Raw genomic sequence first — 23,876 nt, forward strand, 5'->3', positions numbered from 1 at the left:
AAAAGAGAACATGGAGAATTAAAAACACTATCTAGAAAGCCCCACGAATGACTTCAAGCAAAAATGTCAAAACAAGATTCAGTTACGCGGTTAAAATATGCTATAACATGTATCATCTTCTTGATATTCTATTAAATAGGTTAATGGAAAGATGATTGCTAAGATTTAGGCTTTAAACATCCTAGATACCAGCATTATACCATTTAATCCAATTAAATGGTAAAGGCCTGTCCAGACATCTAAGTGTGGTTAATTTCACATATGGTCACCGAATTTTTCCCACCATAACAATAAAGCCAATACTATTTTTGCAACACCCGACATACTCCTCTGGAAAGGAGAAAAGGGAAAGAAAAGAAAAATTTGAAACGTATTTATTCTCCAATTATAAAAGAGTATGTACAGTGTATCCTGAAAATCTTAGCACTAGTTCAAAGCTCTAAAATACTTTGTACATCAAATAACATATTTTACATGCTTATCAACAGTGTCCAGACAGGCATTGTAAATAAAAGTCAGACAATAATAGGTCTGTCTGAGTGTTCCATCAAATACTTACACAACCGCGTACCATTTGCATAAACATATTTCACCCAATACATTGATCTACGCATTTATAAATGTCAAGCAAGCAAATACGTCTCACGGATTCGGCCAGAGTCAAACAAGAGAAGAGCGCTCCATCTACTTGCTTATTGATACCTCTCAGCCTTTTTGGCTAAAAACAGGTGTCAATCAACTTGCTTATTGCTGGAACTTTTGCTCACTTGGCAAGGACAACAGTTCAGTAAGCTCCACACGATATTCTAGCCCTCTAAGGTAGTGCCCAAGCAGCATGCACCTGATGAAATTATCAAGAAAAAAAAAGAAGACAAAGTTACTGTCTTTAAATACCAAATAGTAAAATTCAGCATTCAGCTCAAAGGCAGAAATCCAGGGCTTTTCAGAATATTGTGAAATACTAATAATATTTTGATATCATGAAGCAACACAGCAGCACATATAGACAGTTAACAGACGGGCCAGTACATGAGTAACAGACGCCAACATTACATGATCATACGAGCACATACTGATAGTTAACGAACTGAACATTAGAAGAGTAACAGAAAGCCCAAGATTGACAGGCAAACACCTGATCAAAGCAGCAAGAGCAAGACTGAAAGAGAATGGGAAAACAGAACAGATGTTGCAGCTACACTAATACAATTGGAGCAAGCAAGAGCATTTGATTCCAACTTGTACATGAAACTTCTTTATTTTAACCCTTACAGGATTCCCCCAAGTACGACACAGTAAGTGCAAACTGGCTATAATTGTATCCAGAAACTACTCGTCGTTTTCAAGAACCAATATACCTACATATCTATAAACTTAAGTTCCTAATTTGTTCGTATAGAAGTCTAGTCAAATTAAAGACAAATTTCTCAAGACCCCAGTCGTACAACTAGAAAACTAATATATTTGCAAATATAAGATCATTAAGAAAGTATTCTCACCAAAACAACAGACGAGCCAAATAATCTCGAGTCAATGATATCTGAGGCTGGAAGTGAATAGATGTGTTCTCGACAAGATCGATGGAATCTTCAGCTCCAACATTTACAGTTCCCGCAGACGTATTATCTGATAAATCAGAGGCCTTAGAATGCATTCTAGGGGATAGAGTTGCGAGTAGTCCATGGACTACTGAATGGATGGTCTCCTTTACTTCCAAGGATGTTGGTTCTGATAGCTCAGCAACCTGCTCGCATTGATGTGGCAGTAAGCAAAGCAAAGACAATGGGAAGACAATAAGATAGGAATATAGGAAGATAAAAGTTTCCCAACTTCCAATTCTGAAAGGAATGAAAAGCTAGAGGACATATTAAGACAGCAAAAATTATAGAGTAAGTCAAGTTTACACACAACTACTACTAACGGGATAACAAGCTTCAAGGTTGACTTGGTAGCAAAATCAATTAACACCATAGGAAAGAAAATCCTCCCTACCCCCAATAATGAAACTATGCAAAAGAAAAGGAGGGAGAGAAACGCCCCTAGGGCTTTAGACCAGTGATAAAAGTGCATTGTGTGATGTGTGGGTTAGCTGACGGGTCGGAACCCTAACGCAGAAAAAAAAAACCTGACTTTTAAGTGGAAAAGGTAGAGGGGCAGGCCCATTATGCACCAAGTTTCGAACCATGAGGCACTGTTCCTCGGGGATTTCTTGGATATCCAAAAAAAGGAGAGAAGCATCTATTTCTATTCTTGGTATGAATAAAAGAGGTGTGCAAGTCTTTGTTCTTTCTCTGAATAGAAAAGAAGAATTTGAATAGGTGTTATTTCACTTTATTACCAAACGTATATTCTCTACTTTGTCCGTAATTCTATGGTCTCTTTTGGAGAAAGAGAAAGTTCAACCTAAAAGGCCCTCTCTCACTATGAAACTCAAGGAAAAGGAAAGTTGACATGTTATACAGAAAGAGAGCCATTTACCTTCTCCGGCTGCAATGATCTTAAGTAGTCCAACAACTCATTCTTTTCCTCACCCACAAATTGTTGCATCTGAAGAGCTGCACTTTTCCTCTTAACTTCATGGAGTTCCTTCCATACACAAAAACAACAGACAGGTCAATTTAATGTTCAAACAACATGAAGCAAGAAATACAAAAGTAACTAGAAAGCAAATCCGGCAGTTGAGTCGACATGGCACATAGTTCGTCTCAAAACATCCTATCAGCTACAACATTTAGTAACCCTTCCCCCTCCGCTAATGCCAAATTAAAACCTCAACAAAGGTGAATTGGTATTGGGGAAGCTGTAGAACTGTAGTAGGCAAGTCAGCAGTACAAATGAATTATTCTTCTCACTTGTACTTTATCAGTATCACAAACCATATTCATACAAGCTAATAATCAAATACTCTGAAGATGGGAAATCCAGACCACCCAACAAGTAAAAAACAAAAATTACAAAAGAGTATCAAAATGCTAATTCCCCTTTTTCTTTAAGATGCCAGGTGAGACTCTAGGTCCAATATGTTATATAGAAAAAAGTCTTGAAATGCTAAGTCCTTTAATAAAAGGTACATCCTACAATTAAAGGGGACTAAATCATTAATATAAGGTGTATACACTGCAGTGCTGATTCTACCTTTTGGTAAGATGCTAGGCGAGTCCGTAGGTCTAATATGTATTGCTGAGCTTCAGGGGTCATTTTACCAACGTCTGGAATATCAGGTGAAAGTTCACTCTTTCCTTCTGATGTTGGTCGGTTATGTTCCAAGTTTTGGCTCGAAACATTTTCATTCAGCAAGGTCTCATCTCCAACTTTGGAATCAACATGCTTTTGTCTATCAATATTTCTATCATATATTTCAAGGTTCTTTTCAAGACAAAGCCTGTACTCGGCATTTCGTAGTGTATACCTGCAATATTACAATGGAGTGCACTTTATGCTACACCTTCAAATACAAGCAACAACAACAACAACAACAACAACCCCCAGTAAAATCCCACCACCTTCAAATACAAGCATCAAGTAGAATGAGCAACAGAAGCAATTTAAGCTCCTCTTTGCCAGAATTTTGTAAAAATAGTTCATATCTTCGATCTTTCGCTACTCCCCTTCCCATGTCTCAATGAAATTAAAAACATCATACTCCCATTATTCTTTCAGGTTTTGTATTAAAGTCAAGCAGAGAGTGAACACTAAAAACAGTGAGAATTTGATGTAAATGACAGCCATATTTTGAAATATTTCATCCCTTCGCTCATTTCTTTCTGTTCATCTTTTTTCAATTTATAGTGGGTTAGGGATGGAGGAGAATGTTTTACATGGAAAATATCTTCTGAAGAAATGTTTTACCTTGTAAAATCATTTTCTAGACCATTTTCCAATATATAAAAGTTGGTGGCATATGATAATTGTCCAAGGCGTAGAACAAGGTATTCAATAGGCATCCAAGGGGTGTAAATGAGTACAAAAAGCACATAGCTCCTGTACATTACTTTTACGCCTATCTAAGACTCAAGGACCAAAAACTTCTTTCCTCTACGTTTCTTTTGATCTCTAAAACTAAATCCTGCTAAGCATAAGCATGATGAGGTTGTGGGCACGAGGTGATCATGTAAAAAATAAACCATACCCAGTCATCATTGAGGAGATCAAAAGCTTGGAGATTGGTTCCCACAAAGCTTCAATTAGAACTTGAAACTGGTCAGATGGAAGCAAGCCCAACATGCCTGATATAGTTCTTTTCATTGCATCAATGGTTGTGGGCGGTACATCTTTTTGAATAAGGCTGACGTCCAAAGGCTCTATCTCTTGGATCAAATTTGAGAGGACTGATTTCTGGAAAGAAATAAAGAAGCAAAAAGGGAAAAAAAAGAGCAATCTTTAATCAAGTTCATCATTATGCTAATATTTCCTATGGCACTATTCCAAAGGTTGTTTATTTGTGAATGAATAACTATCACTTGCGCAACATACAAAAGTGACAGCGAGCAAATCATATTTTTAACTCAAGTCTCAATAACGAGAATACTTGTTTTTCTATAGATATAAATATAAATAAAGCCTCAAAGATTTTGCAGTACATCAAGTAATGGACTAAAAGAACATAAATGCAACTCAAATCAATATGTGATATACATGCCAATATGATAATATAAGTATCCTTCCATGTTTTAAGAACAATGTCAAACCTCTGTAGTTAGTGACCTCGAATATTATCAAACATTTTCATTCCCATAGTAAATTACAGGATAGACGATCATACGCATCCCTGAATCAACACAAGGATCAGCTATCGTAAGCATCAATACTACATCATTGGAATGAGTAAAACTCTAAAGCCAAATTATTTTGTCTCTTTACTTAAAAGTTAAAACTCATCTCCCAGACGACCACAGCGTGTCCCAAATTTAAAGACTACAAATGCAACTCTAACAGATATACACGTTCTTTTAAAAAAAATCAATGTGTATATATATAGTATCCAAGTTCGCCAGTCAGTGCCTTATGTGCACAAATCAAAATCTAATTAACATAAATTGGAAATTACTTTCCATATATAGAGACATATAAGGCAAGTTAATTTACGTTTATCAGCAAAACAGTACCCCAAACTACTATGAACTGTAGCATACATATTAAACCAAATTAACAAAAGCAGATTAGAATATGTAAATTAGGTATCACAGCTAACCTTGGATCTAGAATTCTGATTGCTCGCACTGAAACCATCAAAGGAAGATGCTGAAGAAGCAAAAATTGAAGCAGTTCGTAAGGTTGAAGTTTTATTAGGAATTTTGATGGAACGAAAAGTTGGTAGGGATGAAAAAGAGAGGCGCTTGAGAGGAAGAGGAGAAGTGGAGAGGGAGAAGGAGAAGGTTGCCATTGACAACCGCTACTGTCTCCTTCTTCTTCTTCTTCTCTCCCCTCTTTCTGATCCGACCCGGGAAAAGGGACTACACTGTACTTGCACCCTAAGGATCTAAACGTGTGGAGGATCTCTCTTTCGCCAATGGGCCAGAGCCCAGCCCATTGTTTTGGGTTGGAAATATTTTACTGGACTCGTTAGTCGGTACTAATGGGACAAGTGCACATATAGTCATTCTCAGGGATGGTATTTAAATATTAGTCAATATTTATTTTTATCCTGAAATTTTAAACTAAAAATCTTAACTTCATGAAAATTCAATATATTTTTGTCCCAAAAATTTGAATTGAAAAACTGAAATTCAGGACACTAATTAATTCATAAATAGAACCCTTTAGAATAGAGAATACCTGGTGTCATTTCTACGATATTAAATCCACAGCTACAATGCCTAGCAACGATAATCCTTGTGTGAGAACTTTTGATATGCATCTATTTGTATATCTTTAATTAATTCAAATATTGTACAGTATTCCCTCAAATATCTAATATCAGTGCATAACATAAAACATCATAATTAAATGATGTAATGGTTGATAGTTTGTTAGATTTGTAAAGATTTACAAGATGATGGATCAAAAATGCACATTTTAAATAATATTGAAGGTTAATGTTGCGGAAGCCAAATGTATAGAGTGTGAATAAGTCACAACTACTATACCAAAAATTATGACAACCACCAAATAATAAATAAGACAATAAAGCAATAATAAAGGGAACACCAGAATTTACGAGGTTCGGCTAATTTTGCCTACTCCTCGGACACAACCAAATATTTTATTCCACTCCAAAAATACAAGTGAAATAATACTAAAGAGAGAAGATACAAATGCCTTAAACAGATGAGAAGGCAAATGAGAGGTGTGTTTCAATCCTAAACATTAGGCCTTCTTTTATAGGGGAAAAATCCCCCCAAACTTAACTCCCAACCAATGTGGGACTTTGGCATTTTGCCAAACTTCAACAAATCTCCACCTTGGCAAAATTCCACATTTTCAATTCTCTCTCAATAACAAATTTTGGTTGTGTCTTCATCTTCAATCTTCAGTGTTCAACAATGTTGATCAAATCCAAACAATGTTGAAACTTGACCGCAGTCACCACCTTTGTCAGCATATCAGCAGGATTCTCTGTAGTATGAATTTTCTTCACCGTGACTCCACCTTCTTCTATGATTTCTCGTACGAAATGATACCGAACATCAATGTGCTTCGTCCTTGCATGATAAACTTGGTTCTTCGCTAATTGAATAGCACTTTGACTATCACAAAAAATTGTGATACCTTTTTGTTCAACACCAAGCTCCTTTAGCAATCCTTGAAGCCAAATTGCCTCTTTCACAGCATCTGTAATAGCCATGTACTCTGCCTCTGTTGTAGACAAAGCAACTGTTGACTGCAAAGTAGACTTCCAACTAACTGGTGCCTTTGCAAAAGTAAACACATAACCAGTAGTTGATCTTCGTTTGTCCATATCACCCGCAAAATCTGAGTCACAATATCCAACTACAAACTGATTGTCTTCCTGCTCAAAAACTAACCCGACATCTACAGTATTATGAATATACCGTAGAATCCACTTCACAGCTTGCCAATGCTCCTTCCCTGGATTGTGCATATATCTGCTAATAACTCCAACAGCTTGTGAAATGTCAGGCCTTGTGCAAACCATTGCATACATCAAGCTACCAACAGCATTTGCGTATGGTACCTTTGACATATACTCTCGTTCAGCTTCATCCATTGGCGACATAGTATTACTTAGCTTAAAATGGGAAGCAAGTGGAGTACTAACTGGCTTAGTCTTGTCATCTATGCCAAAACGTTGAAGTACTCTCTTCAAATATTCCTTTTGAGATAAACAGAGTTTCTTTGAACGTCTATCTCTAATTATCTCCATGCCAAGAATTTTCTTTGCCTCACCCAAATCCTTCATCTCGAACTCCTTCTTCAGTTGAATCTTCAACTTATCAATTTCTTCTGAATTCTTGGAAGCTATCAACATATCATCAACATATAGGAGAAGATATACAAAGGAACCATCTTTAAGCTTGTGCAAATACACACAATGATCGTATTTGCTTCTCTTGTACCCTTGCCGCAACATAAACTCGTCAAATCGCTTGTACCATTGTCTAGAAGATTGTTTCAATCCGTACAACGATTTTTCAAGTTTGCACACCATATTTTCTTTTCCAGCAACTTTGAATCCTTCTGGCTGAGTCATGTAGATTTCCTCCTCCAAGTTTCCATGTAAAAACGCAGTTTTTACATCCATCTGAACTAGTTCCAAATCCAATTGTGCTACCAAAGCCAACATAATTCTAATGGAGGAATGTTTTACAACTGGAGAAAACACTTCATTGTAATCAATTCCCTCCTTTTGAGCATATCCTTTGGCCACCAATCTTGCTTTGTAGCGAACATCTACTTGGTTAGGAAATCCTTCCTTCTTTGCAAATACCCATTTGCACCCAATTGCTTTCTTTCCCTTCGGGAGATTGGTCAATCTCCATGTATGATTCTGATGAAGGGACTGTATTTCATCATTCATGGCAATCCTCCACTTATCTTCTTCTGAACTTTGGACAGCGTCTTTATAAGTAGTAGGAACATCATCAGCTACAATTGAGGTTGCACAAGCAACCGTCTCTATGAGACGAACAGGTTTCGTTATTGTTCTTTTTGGCCTGCTGGTTGCTATTGATTCAAGTTGTTGTTGAGATTCCTGAGTTGGAATCTCCTCTACTGGCTCTCCTTCCAGAGGGTAATCTTCATTTGTTTCCTCCTCTGCTTCTTGTGTAGGAAAAATAAATTTTCCCTCAAACTCCACCTGCTTAAAAGCACCTTCATTTTGTTTGGTATCTTCTGTTACCTTATTTACCATAGCAAATTCATCAAAGGTAACATCTCTGCTGAATATTACTTTCTTTGTCATAGGGCACCATAAGCGATATCCTTTGACTCCAGAAGTAATTCCCATAAAAATAGCCTTCTTTGCCCTTGGATCCAATTTTGACTCTGTCACATGATAATATGCAGTTGAGCCAAACACGTGCAAAGAGTTATAATCTACAGCAGGTTTTCCGTACCATTTTTCAAATGGTGTTTTGCCATCAATAGCAGCAGATGGTAGACGATTAATGAGGTGACATGCATATGTAATTGCCTCAGCCCAAAATTTTTTGCCCAAGCCAGCATTGGACAACATACACCGTACCTTCTCCAGCAAGGTCCGGTTCATACGTTCTGCCACTCCATTCTGTTGTGGTGTATGTCTAACAGTGAAGTGTCGGACGATGCCATCATTTTCACAGACCTTATTGAAATGATCATTTTTGTATTCACCTCCATTGTCTGTGCGAATACCCTTGATCCTCCTGCCTGTTTGATTCTCCACCATCGTCTTCCATTTGAGAAAAATTCCCAGCACTTCATCTTTGTTTTTCATTGTATACACCCACACTCTTCGAGAAAAATCATCAACAAAGGTTACAAAATAGTGCTTCCCACCCAATGAAGGTGTTTTGGAAGGACCCCAAACATCAGAGTGTACATAATCCAAAATGCCTTTAGTATTATGGATCGCTGTACCAAATTTAACCCTTGTCTGTTTCCCTTTGACACAATGCTCACAAAACTCCAAGTTGCAAGCCTTTACTCCTTTTAACAATCCTTGATCTGATAGAGTTTTCAAGGATTTTCCTCCAGCATGTCCCAAGCGCATGTGCCATAGCTTGGTTGCTTCTGCCTCTTTGTCGTCACTGGATGTCACTGTCGCTGTCCCAATAACTGTACTGCCACGATAGCGGTACATATTATTATTCTTCCGATTAGCCTTCATTACCACTAGTGCACCGGAGCATACTCTCATCACTCCATTTTCTGCAATGATTTTGAACCCTTTTGATTCTAGGGCTCCCACAGAGATGAGATTCTTCTTCAAATCCGGTACATATCGAACATCTATCAATGTTCTGATCATTCCATCATGGTTCCTTAATCGTATTGAACCAATGCCATATGAGGTAAGAGGGCTGTTATCCGCTGTGTGGACGACTCCATATTCTCCTTCTTGAAATTCCACGAACCAGTCCCTGTTGGGACACATATGATAGCTACAAGCCGAGTCCATCAACCATATGTCTGAAGATGTTGATGACTCTGTTGTAACTAATGAGAAGTCTGAATCATCACAATCAGCTACATTTGAATCCATAATGGCCTTTCCATTGTTATGTTTGGCCTTATTCTTCAACTTCGGACAATCTTTCTTCCAGTGCCCTTTTTCTCGACAAAAGGCACATTCATCTTTGCTGGGTCTGGATCTTGACTTGGATCTTCCCTTCTTTGTCCTCGTTTGATTTTGAGGACGACCCCTCACAAATAGTGCTTCTCCTTCTCCGCCCTTCTGTTTTTCTCGCTTTCTTTGTTCATAGCTGTACAAAGCCGAACAAACTTCTCTGAGAGAAACTTCGTCATTTCCATGGAGTAGAGTAGTTTCAAGGTGCCCGTACTCATCAGGAAGTGACTCCAACAACATCAAGGCCAAGTCACCATCATCATAAGTTGTATCCATATTTTGCAAATCTGTAACCAACTTATTGAAACTGGTGATATGTTCATTCATCGTGGTACCAGGAACATAGGTGAAGTGAAACAGTCTCTTCTTCATGTACAATTTATTTTGACTGTTTCTCTTCAAAAATTTATCCTCCAGTGCTTTCCATAATTTACTTGCAGAAGTTTCCTTTGTGTATGGATATTTCTGCTCTCTAGCAAGGTAGGATCGAATGGTACCGCAAGCAACACGGTTGATAATTCTCCAATCTTCTTCTCCAATAACATCTGGTTTCTTTTCTTCAATGGCCAGATCTAGCCCTTGTTGAAAAAGGACATCTAGAACCTCGCCTTGCCACATCCCAAAATGTCCGGACCCGTCAAATATTTCGACCGTAAATTTCGCATTTGACACAATTCTTGTCATAAGCGAAGATGCCAATGATGACGTATTGTTGACACTTGATGTAGATTCTTCTTGTTTATTGTCTCCCATTTTTGACACAAATATTATTTAATAGCTGACGACACAAATCAAGATTATTTCCTTTCTGGTGTGGAAGATCAGACTAAGCTGCAACCACAGAGCATACTCAGACAGAACCTTGACTCAGTTACCAAGATAAATCTTTTCTGATGTGGAAGATCAGACTATGCTGCAACCACAGAGCATACTTAGACAGTACCTTGGCTCTGATACCAATTGTTGCGGAAGCCAAATGTATAGAGTGTGAATAAGTCACAACTACTATACCAAAAATTATGACAACCACCAAATAATAAATAAGACAATAAAGCAATAATAAAGGGAACACCAGAATTTACGAGGTTCGGCTAATTTTGCCTACTCCTCGGACACAACCAAATATTTTATTCCACTCCAAAAATACAAGTGAAATAATACTAAAGAGAGAAGATACAAATGCCTTAAACAGATGAGAAGGCAAATGAGAGGTGTGTTTCAATCCTAAACATTAGGCCTTCTTTTATAGGGGAAAAATCCCCCCCAAACTTAACTCCCAACCAATGTGGGACTTTGGCATTTTGCCAAACTTCAACAGTTAAATGTGTTTAGTAAAATATCTCAAGGACTAAAATTATATCGATATCTATGGGAGTAAAAGCTCAAATTTCCCTTAATGGTATCCAAGCAATATACAAATTGACAAAAATCATAAAAGAGATAAGGTATTCTATTTCAACTCGATCTTTTTCTTATATAATCATTCTATGGAAAAACTGGTTAAGAAATTTTCTCAGATTAGATGGTGTAGGTTAATGCCATAAAAGTAACGAAAGAGGATTAATCAAATTGTAAGGGTCAAAATTGAAATTTCAAATTCACGTTCCTTTAGGCATAAAGGATTAATATGTCATATTTTAAAACTTGACAGGCCCGATTTGTAATTTCAATACTTCAAAGTTGTGAGTGAGAGGGTATTTGGCTAAGCTTATAAGCTGATCAAACTGGCTTATAAACACTTTTTGGCTTATCTATGCGTTTGGTAAAATTAAAAGTATAAGCCAAAAATAAGTCAAAAACCATAAATTGGTCTCCCTCAACTTATCAAATTTCAGCGCACTTTAAGTTTGACCAAAATATTTACTATTCTATCCATAAAATACTTCTTTTTAATACAAAACTCTTCGTATACCTAGTTGTTTAGCTGCATATTATTAATTTCAACACTTTTATCCAAACACATAACTGCTTATTTTTTTAAATCAGTTTCAGCACTTAAAAGTATTTTTCAGCACCTAATGTTTATCAGCTACTCTAAATCGGCTAAGCCAAAGTCTCAAGCGAGTTCATTAACTGAAATGTGAATCCTAAGTTCTTTTAGACCCAAGTGTAACTATGCTCACAAGTTAAGGACTTAAAGGTAATTGTACAACAAGGAAGTTCCACCTGGCCATGCTTCATTGGCCTCCTGAAATTTAGATTTCTGACAATGAGTTTCTTGTAGCATGGCTCCTAATAACAAATGAATAATCAGCATGTCCCTTACCTTATTTTATGTTTCAAAATTAATTGCTATGAGTTGGCAAACCATATTAGACAGTTGACCAAACCTAAAGGATTTTCTTTTTATAAATTCCATAAATTTCTCATTGAATTCCTGTCTCAGGTCAATAAGCAGGCCAGAGACAGAAGAATTTTGAAACTCATTTTGTTTTTTTCGAGTCTTTAGAAAGCAATCATTATAGGCAATTAAAACCAGAAAAGCCTTAAAAATATAGAGAAAAGGACTGATGAACTTCTACTATTTAAAGGAAAACTGATATTAAAAAAAAGGCCTAAAAGTATGGCAAAAGTATCTAATTAGGATAAGCATATTCAAATTATATTTTACTGGTATACACCAGAGTTCAATAATGCAACAGAAAAATATGAAATTATCGTGTCACTTTCCATATGGATGGGTCATGCTCTTCAGTTCATTACGAATATATAATAGTCTAAAATATAGTAGAATAATACTCGTCATACGTTAATTAAAAGATTATAAATCTATCTCGTTGAATTACTCTTACCAAATTTTGCCACAATTCTTCTTGTGTTTTCTATATACTTCTTGTGGGGGTTTTAGTTTTAAGTATATTAATAGCCCGTTTGGCCAAGCTGCAAAAATCAGCTTATTTTGAGAAATGTTTTTTTTCAAAAGTGTTTTTCTCAAAAGTACTTTTGGTGAGAAGTAGTTTGTGTTTGGCTAATTAGTTTGAAAAACACTTCTGAGCAGCAATTAGTATTTGGCCAAGCTTTAAAAAACTGCTTCTAAGTGCATTTTTCTCAAAAGTGCTTCTCAAAAAAGTGCTTTTGGAAAGAAGCTATTTTTTTCTGCTTATCCAAAATAGCTTCTGCTTCTCCTCAAAAGCACTTTTTTTCCTTCCAAAAGCTTGGCCAAACACCTCAATTTTTGGCCCAAAAAAGCACTTTTGTTTGGCCAAACAGACAATAAATGCTTAAAAGAGGGTGAATGAGAAATGGAGGGAAATATTTTAAGTTCCCTCCTACCAAAGGGACATTGTCCCATATTGGAAGAGGAAAAGGTTTTTTATGGATATATAAGCAATTGCTCTTCTTCTAGTTCTTAAAGAGTTGAGAAAAAGGCAAGCCTCGCGCCGTCGTCGTTCGCTCGACTTTCGATTAATGATTGATTGATTAGTTTTTTGGACCAAATTTATTTGTTAATAACAAAATATTAACAGAAATGTTATTAAATATCCGTTTTAATAACAAAATATTAATATTAAAATTAAAATCCAATTTTTCGTTTTCTGTTTTGGTAACAGAAAACTAACTACTCTCTTCAATTTTCCCTCTTTATTGCTGAGTAAATAGCCATTTATGTTATGGCATTCATGTTGTGGCCGTTTTGCATAAACAGTCATTCTGAAGAGTTGCACCTCTTCAGATTTCAGCCCAACATTGGTTATAAATACAAGTCCATTCTGCTCAGAATTTCAATACGATTTTCTGAGTTTCTCCTCCTTCTTCTGCATACTTTTAACATCAAACAAAGCAACAGTAAGTGTGATTTGCTACCGAACTTTGTGTTCGCTGAAACACTGGGATTTGAAGTGTCACTACACCAGTGTGTAATTCGTTCTATCCTGGGAGGAAATAATCCACAACCTTGGGTACTAGGAGGGGATTAAATTCCTTAAGGAAATACTATGAATTCAGTGGGCTCGAATTAAACATTTCTATTTATGTTAATTTATATTCTCCAAAATTATTTTACAAATACAACTTTCTAATCGTGTTTTCTTCTTTTTAATTAGCTAGAAGTCATTTCTTAAATTTAAAGACTTCTGATCGTTCTACTTAATTCTAATGTCTTTAATTTATATCCAACAAATAAAGATGGACTAAAATCTTTATGAGAAACTATAGGCACTTACACTAATCAAGGCATGAAGGATTAATATGTCCACCTTTAAAACTTAACAGTATAGTATATAAGGTTATAGTTTATACAGATCAATTGAAGTTTATTCATCGTTCCATTTTTTATGTTTTCTCATTTATTGCTCTAAGTTGGCAAACCATGTTATATTGCCGACCATAAACTAACTAATTTTTTGTCCATGAATTTCCCATTGAATTTCTGTCTCGGGTCAAACAGGCTGCAGACAGCAGAATTTTTAAGAAATGTTTCCTTTTTCTCAAACTCCACTAAAGATATTAATTAGCAGCAATCTATATATCTATATCTCTATATATTCTCTATATATATTAAAATAAGAAAGTTACTATATATAATTGCATTGTGGTTAAGCCAAGTGGCAAGCTAATAAATGCAAATAGTATATGGTAACTTTATTGATAGTTTCTATAGCAATTTTCAAGTGTAACAAAAAGTATATTTTAAAAACAAAAGGCTGGTATGACATGAAATATTTTTTTTAAATGTAAACAAATTATTTCAAAATGGATTTTTTTAATATAATGTAATTTTAAAAATAAATGGATAAGATATTTTTGAATTTTGTAGAGTTTTTAAATTATTATAATAGAAGTCATATCATGGATAATATCAAGAAACCGAAATCTTATGGAATATTTATATAAATATCTGGCCAGATTTATTGTTTACGTTTTATAGCTAATATCCGTAGATGATATACTGGCAACACACGATTATACATATATTATATATGGATTATGTATAAATTATAAAATCTTCAAATTTTTAATTTAAGTGGTAAGACGAACACTTATTTAGATTGATTCTAAAGCCAAAAGAAAAATATGGAAGAATTTCAACTAAAGACTAAAAATATAAATAAAGTTCTTATTTAGACAATTTCTATTTAAACTCATCCTTTTATAGAGAAATAAATTATTATTATTTAAAAAAAAAAGACATAAAAAATAAGATAAAAGAAAATAAATATAGAAAAAGTATATGAAAAATCTAAAAACCAGAAACAAGAGATGACAACGAATTTCTTCTTCTGTTTCATCTATGTTAAGTATAAAAAATTTGGAAGTTGATATCATCGATTTTAAATATTTTTTTCAACTCAAATACATAGATCATAAGACAAGGATATCTTTGAATATTTTTTTTAATTTACATTGTGTTTCATTTTTAAAAATCACTATTACTAACAAACTGATATGATATCTGAATTTGAATATAACTGCAATTTGAGTAATTTGCATTGAAGTTAAGCAAGTATGGTGTCGAGAAAAAACTACTTGGCAATTTCAAGATAATATATGAAATGTTATATAATAATAGTCAACTAATTTAACATTTAATGATTCAAAGAGCAAAAAATTTATACATATATATAGGCGGAGGCAGATTTAGAGTGCTAACAACAGTTACAATTGAACCCATAACTTTTCATGCTGAGCAAAAATATATATGTAAAAAATTCTTAAAATTATAAAAATAGTAGATATGAACCTATAACTCTAAAAATATAATGAATTCAACGCTAAACCTTAAAAATTGAATCCATAAAGTATAAATCCTAGATCCACTTATTACGGCTAAAATTCACGTCATATTGAAATAAAATTTCACCGGCTAAAGAATCGTTTAAATTCTTAGATAGTCGACTAAAGTGAATTTGAAATTAAGAAGATAATAATATATAAGGTTTTAGAAATTGAAACGTCAAAATAGAAATATTTTTTGAAAGATAACAACATACTAAATAAGAGTTCAAGTCGTAGTAAAAGAGTCATGTCATAACCAAAGAATCGTTCATATTGTGTCAACCTTTGTGCTTTGACATAAATACGAGTTATTATTTTACTTTTTGGCTATGTTTAGGTTCCAATGACACCAATGAGAATGGTGCAAAAATAAAATTATTACTACGAGATTTGAGAAAATATTAGTCTTTTTTCATGTATTGTTTCATAATTGATATCTAACGATTATTTAGAAGGTTTAAATTTTAAGGTTATTTACATATCATTCAAATAACTCGGATATTTAATATAGTTAATGTCAAATATCAAAATGTAGCCATACTGGAAAGTATAAGTTTCAAAATGTAGCCATACGGGAGGGATATTTAAACAAATGGTTAATCTTTTTCATGCAATATTTCTTAATTAATATCCAATGACTATCCATATTTAATAGAGAAAGTATAAGTTTTAAAATTATTTACATATAATCTAAATAACTCAAATATATTATATGGTTAATGTCCGCGCATTCGCGCGGATGATAATTCTAGCTAAGCTCAAAAGGCCAAAAATAATAGAGAAAAAAAGACTGAACTTCGCATATCGAAAAGCCAAAACTGCAACTTATTAAAATGTTAGATTCTTAAAAGCCTGGCAAGAGTATCTAAGGCTAGACAGAGTTGAATTATATGTATAGCAGATACTTATAAAATAGAGTTCAATAATGCAACTAAACAATGACGAAGTTCTGCAGATAGTGATAAAGACCTTCCACTTTCCGTGGACGGGTCATGTTCATCTTGAACAGATAATATTTTAAAACATGGAGCTAAATAATCCCTCCCGTTTTCTTTTATATTTGGTAAACAAACCACTTTTTTTTGCCCATATATATTTATTTTGAAAGAGTTTTACTTCTACGCTTTAACACAACATAATCTATTTAAGTCATCAATTAAGTTACGTGGAATAACATTATATGTAAAATTTTATAAGAAACAAAACATGATCTAATAATCTTAAAAAGAATGTAAATAGCTTGCTATAACGGGTTAAGGTACACTAATACTGTAAAAATTACTTACAATGTTATAAATATGTATGAAATGTTTTTAACGATAAAAACTATGATTTATGATTTCTTTCTGTAATTCTTAAATTACATAACCTCCGAATTCGCCAATTTATATAGAGCCTCTTACTTTGAATCATGTATTTGTTTAAAGTAAGTAAAAAATAGTCAGTTGTTTTGGAAGTTAAACCAAGATTAATTGGTATTCCTATATCGTTGTCTAGGATTTTATATTTACTAGTAGTTTATTTAATTTATGTCTAACTAGGAATATATTTTCTAGATTCTAGTGATCAAATTTGGTTTTGTAGTATTATAAATAAGGGTGTTATTACATATGTGGAGAGGTAGTTGTGATGTAGAGAGATTCAAGAATTTATGAGTTGTGAAAAAGTCTCCTACCAAGTTTTCTCCCTAATTTAATAAAGTTTTCAATATAGTCTTTGTTGAATTTGTTGTTTGTGTCTAAATTATTCTTAGGGGTATCAATTCTTCGAGACGTAGACGAGTTAAAACTTGGACGGAAGAAACAGTTCATTTAACAAGCTTGGGATATTACATCATTTTCACAAGTTAATTGAGCCATAACGTACAAACCTAATTCTGCCGAACGTCCATGTCTAGTTACAATCAGGACCGTTCTAGTCACAAAGTAAGACAAGAAAATGAAAAAACAGAAGACAAAAAGAAAAAGTTTAGGGAATCCTTCATTGACTCTCCCATGTCAGTCATGCATGTGTAATTAATAAACAGTTCTCTCCTCAATGACGCCGTTCAGGTGTCCATTGAGGCAACGATGGGCTAAAGTGTCTTGACATTACTCTTGAGTCAAGAAGTTCCAAAATAGGTGCAAAACTAACACATCTTGGCACCTTATATTGGTTAATTGAAGCACCCCTTGAAATTGCATAATCCATTAGTTCTTCAAATGTGCCATTTTTCACCACTCTAATCTCCAATGGACCAATTGAATTGCAAGCAACTCGTCCTTGTCTGTACACTGTGTTGAGTGACTCTTCCATGGCCAAACAACACTTGTTCAAAACTTCATCACTAGGAGAATTGTTTAAATCCTTCATTAATAACTCCCAATAAATCACGTAATGACCAGGAATTGTCTTTGTATCTGCATAACTAGTGTACTCCACCACGCTAGTGTTGAATTCCTTAAGAAGTTTTGAAGCATTTTCCACGGCTCTCTGTAATTCGGCCTCGTCCGTCTTGTCCGAATCAATGCTCAATAGAACATTTTTTCTCCTCACGAAATGGAACTGCGGCGCTGAGTTATGAAACCCTGTAACCCGGAGTATATCACCGACTCTGTAACGGTATAATCCCGCGTAAGTCGTGATGACAAGTTCGTACTCTTTTCCAACTTCAACGTCAACAAGGTCAACAAGATTACGAGTTGAGTCACGGGATGAGTTAGGGTCATGTGGTAAGAATTCAAAATAACCCATGTTTGGCATGATTGTGTACGAAACTTCCGAGGGCTTACACATGGGATTTAAATTGAGTCCAAAGTAACACTCGGAAGCTGCGTACATAGTACACGCTTTTGGTAATCCACCACTGTAATAATCCAGAGTAGGAATATATTGAGCCATAGCACCCGTGACAATTACGTCAAGGTACTTAGTCTTAGGCCAAATTCTCGTGATGATTCCTTCCCAATTTTCCTTAGAACATTCATCGGTAACAAAATCGGCTAGCTTTGGATTTGGTCTCATAACAAGACCCATGCGTTCACAAATTGAGGGGTCGGTAATTTCGGGGTTCAGAGTCCCGGTTCGAATGTCATGAGCAAGCTGTGGCCAATGGAGTTGCAAGAACCGAATAGCTCGGACAAGGCCCGAGGCAAAGACCGCACCAAGGCGAAGAACTTGCTCGCGCTCGTAAAGACCGCAGAGCATTTGAGTGTACATACTCTGAAATGAGTCTGCACACAGGATGGCCTCATTTGGGCTGGTGTAAACATTGTAGGGGTCATGTGGTCTTCTTTTGAAATGTTCGCTTTTGTAATAGCTTGTGAGTACTGGTCTTGCTAATAGCCCACCAGGCGTTTTCGTCTCGGACTTGATAAATAAGAAGTATAGTCCTTTGCCTTTGTCTAATCCAGGCACGTACCTGTCACATAAATGAGGCTTCGTAAGAAATACGTATGCTTTTTGTTTGCCAAATAATTCGAATACCAAGAGAGGTAACGTAACTCTATTTGGTTTTACATTTATTAATTCGTAGATATACTTACAGGTTCATAACAGGCATAAGAAGACTGTAAAGTAGCTGGCGACGATCCAACTCTTCTTTAATTGTTGGCATGAGTTTCCTTTCGCCAGCTGACGTTCCAGAGCTGTTAACATAAAAAAAAAAAATCAATAACTTAGGTATAGCAATTAAAGGCTTGCATATAAAAAGAGCTAGCAAACTAGGTACTCCTCCGTTCCATTTTACACGGTGAAGTATAAACCATACACTCATTAATAAATTAAAATATTCAAAAAAAAATTGTTACGTAGTCCAAGAAAATTTATTTTGACACTTCAAATAATAATAGTGTCACGTAAAATTGAATCCACAGAATAATATATTATGTTAACGGTTTACCTAGTGAGGAATTCAGAGATGGGATGAGCAGATAGGATAGGAGAACGGTCGCCGTTAGCAATCCGTTGGATCTCAGGCTGAAGATCTTCGTAAGTTACGACCGGAATTTTGTTCTTAAAAGTTTCACGGTCACTGACGCCGTCAAGTTTAAAGCGCTTAAGGTACTCAGTTTGTGAGTTTCGAGTCAATATCTCATTCAAGACTCTTTCTTGGACGGCATCAGCATTTCTAGTCATCTCTTCGATGAATTGAAGTGCCTTTGCGTCTTTCTCACATGCAGGAGGACCCAATGGTGATGATAGTACCGAATCAACAGCCATATTTAGGTAATTTATCAAAGCTTATAAAATAAAATATTGACTGTTGAGAGAAAAGAGAAAGAGTTTGTAAATTACTTGAGTTGTATGGAATTAGAAGACGAAGGGAAATGGTGGTGCGAAATATGGAGTAAGAGGGTGCTTAAATAGGAGGAGAGGAAGAGTGCGGGGTGACACGTCATGTGCCATGTCATAGTGGGACCCAATAGGGCGGCAAAGACAAAAAGAAGGTTGGAAGGAAGTCGACGGAGGGGCCGTGGACAATTTTGTAATATCAACGTGTTTGGTGAAAAGGGGACACTGTGGGGCCCAATCACGTCTACATAACCCCTAATTTAGGGGTGCATGAGGGGCCCAGCAATAGCCACCTCAGCTGGGGTACAGCTATAGGGGGTGGAGGGTTTGATTTTGGACTGTGGCGTGAATCGCCCCACCACGCTGCTCATTTCTGGTAAAATTGTTGGACCCCGATTACGATAGCCCACTAAATAGTTTCCATTGCAACAAAATTATTTTTTATATATAAAATATAAATGGATATCTTACAGGAAAACAGACACTTAAATGCTGTGTTTTTCTGCATGTATTATGTAAGTATAATACAAGGCAGGAGAAACAAAAAGTGTTGCTCTTGTTTAATACATGCATGCATCATCCAAACAAAATGATTCATACAAAATGATTCATATTATGTATAAGGATATATAATAAAAATACTTTAAGTTTCTTCAGAAAAATCATAAATAATAGATCAAAAGATTACCATGTTTGAATTAGCACATTAATTAGAAAGAGGATATATAAGCTAATAAAAAGTGAATACACTGTATTGAAACTTATGTGAGCTAATAATGAGTAAATAGTAAGTAGCATTTTTTTAATTAAAAATTCATAACAACACGCATCTCAATTAATCAAAACTCAAAAGAAAAAGTCTAATTCCTTTCTCTTGGCCTCATTAATCATGAACGATCGGTTTAATTTTTTTTCCTGGGTAAGTTTATTTTTTTTATACTCAACCACATGTTCTTGCTGATTGATAATTAAATATGATTTCCTATGTCCTAATTTATGTGGTATTTTTCGCTTTTCGAGATTCAAACTATATGAACTTGATCAATATTTTAAAATATATATTTTTACTATATGACACGTGAAGAATTGAAAATTATACTAGTACTTTTCGTATTTCTGAGTATTTCATTTTTAATTTTAAAATATAAAATTGATCTAATCCAATCTAGTTTTAAAGATTAGTCAAACTGACTCTCGAAAAATTAACAGTGCCAGATAAATTGGGTTACTATTTGTAGGAGTATTTGTTATATTTTTTAATTAACATATTAAGGTTAATATGATCAATTTCATTATTAATTAATGCTAACAAGTGAATTTTTTAGTATGTGCGAAAACAAAAACAAAAAAAAAATAAAGTTGATCGGAGGGAGTAATACAAAGTACATAGCGAGTGTAGTAGCTCCCCATATCCTCATGCATTAATGAGCATAATTAACAATAAGTAATATTCATACCTGTTAATTCTTTTTTCTTTTTTAAATATATAATTATGTATGGATTTGGGAGTTTGGAGTAGTGTGGGCTAGCTATAGATCCAAGCAAAGTGGTGGAGTAGTAGTAATATAAAGGAGGAATCACGTGGGGTGGCTTAGCTCATTTTGCAGTTCCTGGAACTTATGTTGAGCTTTCTTTTAATTTGGAATCTGATCGATGATCAGGATTATATTGTTGCAGAGACAAGAAGCTCCTAGGAACATTCAGGCGGCGATTACAGCAATTCCACTGTTACATTTATTTTCTCTTTTAAACTATTGAGGTGGCAGAGTGGCTTATATTTAATTCTGATGGCGTTTTAGTGCATTCATTAATTCCTGCTTATATATATAATTAAAAGCTTGGTACAATTCAACTATGTAATAATTAGGTTTAGAGAATACTAACTGTCAACTTCATTTTAAAGGTGGTTCACTTTTCCATTTCTCTTTTTGGTTTTGGTGGGCCTGAGCTGTTTTGACTAATAACATTATATTTGTTATCTTGAGATAAGTTCATAAAAAACGTTTATTCGAATATGACATCTTGATTTCTTTTGTCAAAATGATATTCCCATATATACGTATTACTGATATAAATTGATTACGGTTATTAGGTTTTAGACTTCAGCTTGAAACTTGTTAAATACAACGAATTTGAAGTTTAATTCCGAACTGAGACATCCATCGCCAAAAAAGAAAGAATATATTCTGCCTTATCCTCCTAAGTTAAGCATGTGTTATTAGAGCAAATTAAAGCTAGCTTTATAGTTTTCTTTTCGCAAATAGTAAGTCTCATGAAAGTTCTCAAAATATTCTTGTGGACATATATTCCCTGTATTTTCATATCACAATAATAATTTGTAAACCATCGTATTGCAGATAAGTATAATTAATTAATTAGATTATCTAATTAAGAACAAGCCCGCAGTCTCTCAAATTTAGCGCCAAGTTGGGCATAGACTTTTACTATCATAAGGAGTTATCAATAATATGAAGGCGACGCCTGTGCTAGCTCCTATGATCAGCTTGTCGATGTCTTTAAAGATAGCTGTATGTTCTCATAATTAATTTTGTCCCTCCAAGTCGAATTTCATGTAGTACCATCTCCACCTTTTCATTGAGGGGGACAGAATTTCAAAGGCATATTTATGTATTACTTCGTCCTATGAGGCGTACATTTCTTTTTATCTATCAAAATTAAAAAATAATACTAATATTTTTATATGTGAAATAATTACACTTTGAACTCTCATTTTACTTTTAGTGAGATAATTTATATTCTTTAGCCGATCAAATGTCTATAGCTTATTTTAGACCATTAATTTTAAAAGTATTTTTTTCTCTTAAACTCATGCTCAGTTAAATACCCTCACATGGAATGGGACGAAGAGAATATCATATTTCACTGTAACGAATTTGTACAATATTCTACTATAAATAAGTACTTACGTATAAATAAAACACGCCGGCCAAAATATTCAAGCTGGCCGGCCAAATATTCTGAAATAATGTTTTTCTTTTCCAAATTATAAGTAGCAGAAATCTGTAAATTAGGATCTAAAACGAACTCTGCGTGCATGTTCTATATTAATGTTTTTTCTTGTACTATTTATCAGCTACCAACTCAAATAACATGAAGTTGGTTAAACACTAAGGACATTTCGTACAACGCCACGCTTAGCCAACTTACTTAGATTCTGATTATCTTAATATTTTATAATTAATCCAGAAGCTAATTCTAGAGCCAGTCGTTAGGACATTTCGTACTTCGCCTCAATCCCCGGAAAGGTAGACATAATGCTTAATTAGAGTATTTGGTCCTGTTGGTGTATAACAAATAGTAGAAGCTAAGCCTCTAGATTTTAATATTTTAATCCCGCGTGTAAACTGCCTCATTACTAGTATTACTAACAATTAATAAATGGCAACTGCACAGATTCCTGTGACCTGGTAATTAGCTATTGCTTATACTAAAAAATTAAATATTCTCCCCAATGTGTTGACTGTTGACTAGCTAACACTCCTTGATTAACTAGTTATAATTATAATGTAACTAAATCAAGATTAATAAAATAACCGCCACAAATAATGCAGCCAGCGTACAACTAAAAATATATTACTACGACAATATAATATGCCAATCGACCTAGTCTTTGGTATAACAATTTGGTTCCCGAAATTCACTAACCCCACTAACCAATACAGTTTTGCCATCTAAGAGGGGGAAATTGCTCGTTATCAAGAATTTTTCAACTCCCGGGACTCGAAGTTAAGATCTCTAGTTAAAATTTGAAAAAATCCCACCACATACCTTGGTGATCCAAACGAGCTAATCGTGTTATGAACAAATTAATTACTTCTGCTAAGACTTAACCAAACGAATCGCCCATGCTTGATGAACGGCGTTTAATGAAAGTTTCTATATACTTCAGTTTCATGTGATTACACAAAGAAAAAGAAGAAGAGTGTTGTCATTATGTTAGTGATGCGGACTATATAGAAATTGCACATTAGGTTATTGTTTCGATTAATTAGCTTAACAATAAATTATAAGGTAGACCTAGACATGTACCTAACCCTAATTTTGTATTGACAAGCATCTGCGATATCAATGGAGCTATATTTTTCTTTAGTGGAAGTGCTAGCTCTATTTATTTTTTTGTTGGAACAAAGATAAGTTAAAG

The 23,876-nt window shown here is 34.6% G+C and overlaps 2 protein-coding genes across 2 annotated transcripts; both read right to left on the reverse strand.

The window, feature by feature from the left end:
* Positions 1-362: 362 nt before the first annotated feature.
* LOC107818014 (uncharacterized) lies at positions 363-5,507 on the reverse strand. Its single transcript, XM_016643922.2, has 6 exons — positions 5,192-5,507; positions 4,130-4,335; positions 3,136-3,409; positions 2,479-2,586; positions 1,500-1,744; positions 363-841 (listed from the first exon to the last, which is right to left on the reverse strand). The coding sequence occupies exons 1-6, from the start codon at positions 5,381-5,383 to the stop codon at positions 745-747; spliced, it is 1,122 nt and encodes a 373-aa protein (XP_016499408.1). The 5' UTR covers positions 5,384-5,507; the 3' UTR covers positions 363-744.
* Positions 5,508-17,231: 11,724 nt separating this feature from the next.
* On the reverse strand, positions 17,232-19,711 carry LOC107818015 (probable indole-3-acetic acid-amido synthetase GH3.1). Its single transcript, NM_001326012.1, is given in 3 exon segments — positions 17,232-18,842; positions 18,967-19,068; positions 19,323-19,711. Coding segments are annotated over 3 exon segments (1,788 nt in total). The 5' UTR covers positions 19,643-19,711; the 3' UTR covers positions 17,232-17,476.
* Between the last annotated feature and the right edge of the window lie 4,165 nt (positions 19,712-23,876).

This window comes from Nicotiana tabacum, chromosome 7, assembly GCF_000715075.1.
Source record: "Nicotiana tabacum cultivar K326 chromosome 7, ASM71507v2, whole genome shotgun sequence".
Classification (NCBI taxonomy): domain Eukaryota; kingdom Viridiplantae; phylum Streptophyta; class Magnoliopsida; order Solanales; family Solanaceae; genus Nicotiana; species Nicotiana tabacum.

Bases quoted from the DNA above. Each gene is read 5' to 3' on its own strand.
- LOC107818014 (XM_016643922.2), bottom strand. From the start codon at position 5,383: ATGGCAACCTTCTCCTTCTCCCTCTCCACTTCTCCTCTTCCTCTCAAG. The intron at 4,336-5,191 runs GTTAGCTGTGAT...ATTTCTTTCCAG, and splicing joins ATCAGAATTCTAGATCCAAG to AAATCAGTCCTCTCAAATTT. The intron at 842-1,499 runs GTGAGAATACTT...TAATTTCATCAG, and splicing joins TTGGCTCGTCTGTTGTTTTG to GTGCATGCTGCTTGGGCACT.